General features: G+C 53.2%; 1 protein-coding gene across 1 annotated transcript in view; it reads right to left on the bottom strand.

The window, feature by feature from the left end:
- Window positions 1-871: 871 nt before the first annotated feature.
- LOC103606330 (zinc finger protein 211-like) overlaps window positions 872-2,675 on the bottom strand; it is a 3,508-nt gene continuing 1,704 nt past the window's right edge. The window contains exons 2-3 of the mRNA XM_008590948.1: window positions 1,320-1,563; window positions 872-1,266 (exon numbers count right to left, since the gene is read on the bottom strand). Of these exons, the coding sequence (XP_008589170.1) occupies window positions 872-1,266; window positions 1,320-1,563 (639 nt within the window). The remainder of the gene's footprint in view (window positions 1,267-1,319; window positions 1,564-2,675) is intronic.

Raw genomic sequence — 2,675 nt, 5'->3', positions numbered from 1 at the left:
AATGTAAGCCAATCCCAAGGACGAAGTGGAGTTGGTCCAAATAATTCATCTAGAAAGAGAAATGCTGGCCTCTACCAACTGCAAGTTTAAAAATCGCTTTCTTCCAGCGAAAAGGCAGCTCGCTACAGGGTGTAGTTGGTGCAGAAGAAAAAAGATGGGTGGCCCCACCTTCCAGGAGGTAAGTCCAGTGGAATTTGAAAGTCTGACTTTCCAGGTGGGGAACTGAGAGAATGGTGTTTCCTTATCACTCCTGACGCTTCTTTGACTAGGAAACGTCAAGTGCTGAGAGGAAGTTGAGGTCATGAACAGCCCCACCACCATCACGCTTCCCTCTGTTTGACTTCTACCCTAAGTTCTGTAAAAGACAAGAAGTGCTTTCTGGGCCCAGAGCTGCACAGCTGAGAAGGTCATTTTGGGACTGGAAACATAGCAGGGGCCATCTGAAAAGGGGACCACCTACTCCACCTTTAACAGCACCCAGAAGGTAGACTAGAAGCTCCAATGAGCCACTAAGGAGTGGGAGGTGAAAACCCCAGAAGACAGCATGAGGCCACGTCAGGGTGATGAGAAAACTCTAAAACTCCCCCCCAACACACCCACCCACCCATATTACCTGCTATCCTTTTGCTCCACATCTTCTGCTCCCAGGTAATTCCCTGGTGACCCAAATACCCAGGGACTGGGGAGCATGGGAGACTCTGAAGAAGCAATAAGAGCAGAGGCCTAAATGGAAATGGGGACTACAGAAAGTCAACTTGAGCTTCCCTACTCCATTTCCATACTCTGGCCCCAAATATTCCCTTTTAGCGTCCCACTGAGGAGGGGTGAGGTCTGGAAATGGGTCACCCCTGCTCAGCCCCAGATGGCAGTCTCAGGCTTCAGTCCCTGGCCGCCTGGCCGCCCCGTGCAGCTTCCGGTGCGTGATGATGTTTGTCTTCTGACTGAAGCTCTTGCCGCACACCTCGCAGCCGTAGGGCTTCTCGCCGGTGGGGACCCTGCGGTGCGTGAGGACGTAGGAGCGGCTGCCGAAGCTCTTGTCGCCGTCACCGTAGGGGAAGAGGCGCTCGCCCGTGTGCGCCCTCTGGTGGATGATGAGGTGCGAGCTCTGGCTGAAGCTCTTCCCGCAGTCGGGCACTTGTAAGGCTTGTCCCCGGTGTGGACGCGCCGGTGCGCGATGAGGTTGGCGCGGTGGCTGAAACACTTTGGTACAGTCCCCGCACTTTAGGGCCTCTCGTCCGTGTAGGTACGCCGGTGCATGACCAGGTCCTAGCCGTGAGGGCAGCACTTGCCGCAGTCACTGCACCTGCAGGGCCGCTCGCCGGTGTGGACGCGCTGGTGGCGCGCGGAATCCGAGCTGAGGCCAAAGCGCTTCCGGCACAGCGCGCACCAGAAGGTCCGCTCGCAGCTGTGCGTGCGCAGGTGGCGCGTCAGGTCCGAGCTCCAGCTCAGGCGCTGGTTGCATTGCGGACACTGGAATGGCTTCTCGCCGCTGTGGCTGCGCCTGTGACGGTTGAAGTTGTAGCGGTGGCTGAAGCCCTTGCCGCACTGTGGACACTGGTAAGGCTTGGGAAGGTCCGGGGGAGAAAGGGGTTGCCAAGGACAGTCGATGGCAGCTCAGGGAAACAGCTCCTTGTCCTCCAAACTGCACCAGTAGAGAATCTTATCAGAGGGCTCCCGGGAGGCCTCGTCCCCACTGGGCAAGGCTGGAAAAAAAGAGTCCCTGGAGGTCTCCAGCCTCGCAGCCCTCCTTCCGAGGGGTAGGGGTTTCATGTATATCACCTGCTAGGCGGAAAACAGAGGCCAGGTTTAGAGATGGGTGGAAATGGACTGGAGTGCACATCAAGAGAATTGTGCCCTAGTGTTGAGGCTACCATTGACCCATTGGGCAAATCACTCAGCAGTTATAAGACATTTTTCTCATCTGTAAAATGGGGGAGGGAGGGAGGAAATACTTAACTGGTCTATTAGGATGATTAAGTAGCTGCTTAATAAATATTTGCTGAATGGAGCACTTGGCAAAGTAAAGGGATACACAGATTCAAGGGGTCCACAATTACTTCAAACTCAGCGATCTGGCTTCTCACTAGAAACCCAGACAATCCAAAAACAAAATAAACGTAAAGTTATTTCTACTTGGTTATAGTAAGTTTAATTTTTTTTTTCCTTTTTGTCTTTTTTCGTGACCGGCAACGGATTGCAACCCTCAGTGTCACGCCCGTACCGGACCGGGACCGGCAACGGGATCGCAACACTGTTGCGCCCACACCTTGCTCAGCCAGTGAGCGGCCGGTCTGTATGTGGGATCCGAACCCTCGGCGGGAGCGCCACCACGCTCCCAAGCGGCGCACTGTAGCAGTGCTCCACCGGGCCAGCCCAGTAAGTTTAAATTTCTAATTCTGTTTTACACATAATTATTTACAGGGGTTGAGAGGCAGACACTTCCAAAATGGCTGAATGATGCACTCAGCAAATACTCTTTCCAAAATAGCAACAATAAAACTGGACAAACTTGTTAAAAAAACAATCAAGCAAAGACTCTGGAAATTGACTAGAGGCATCGAACAGAGTGAAAAGCATTTATTCACGAATATTTCTCGAACCTCAGCAAGGACAGTGAGAGGCTGGCACATTTTAACCTGGAGCTGTTCCCATCATCTACCCAACTCTATGGCCCC

This window comes from Galeopterus variegatus, unplaced genomic scaffold (genome assembly GCF_000696425.1).
Source record: "Galeopterus variegatus unplaced genomic scaffold, G_variegatus-3.0.2 Scaffold6481, whole genome shotgun sequence".
NCBI lineage: Eukaryota > Metazoa > Chordata > Mammalia > Dermoptera > Cynocephalidae > Galeopterus > Galeopterus variegatus.
This window is presented reverse-complemented; position numbering and strand designations above follow the sequence as displayed.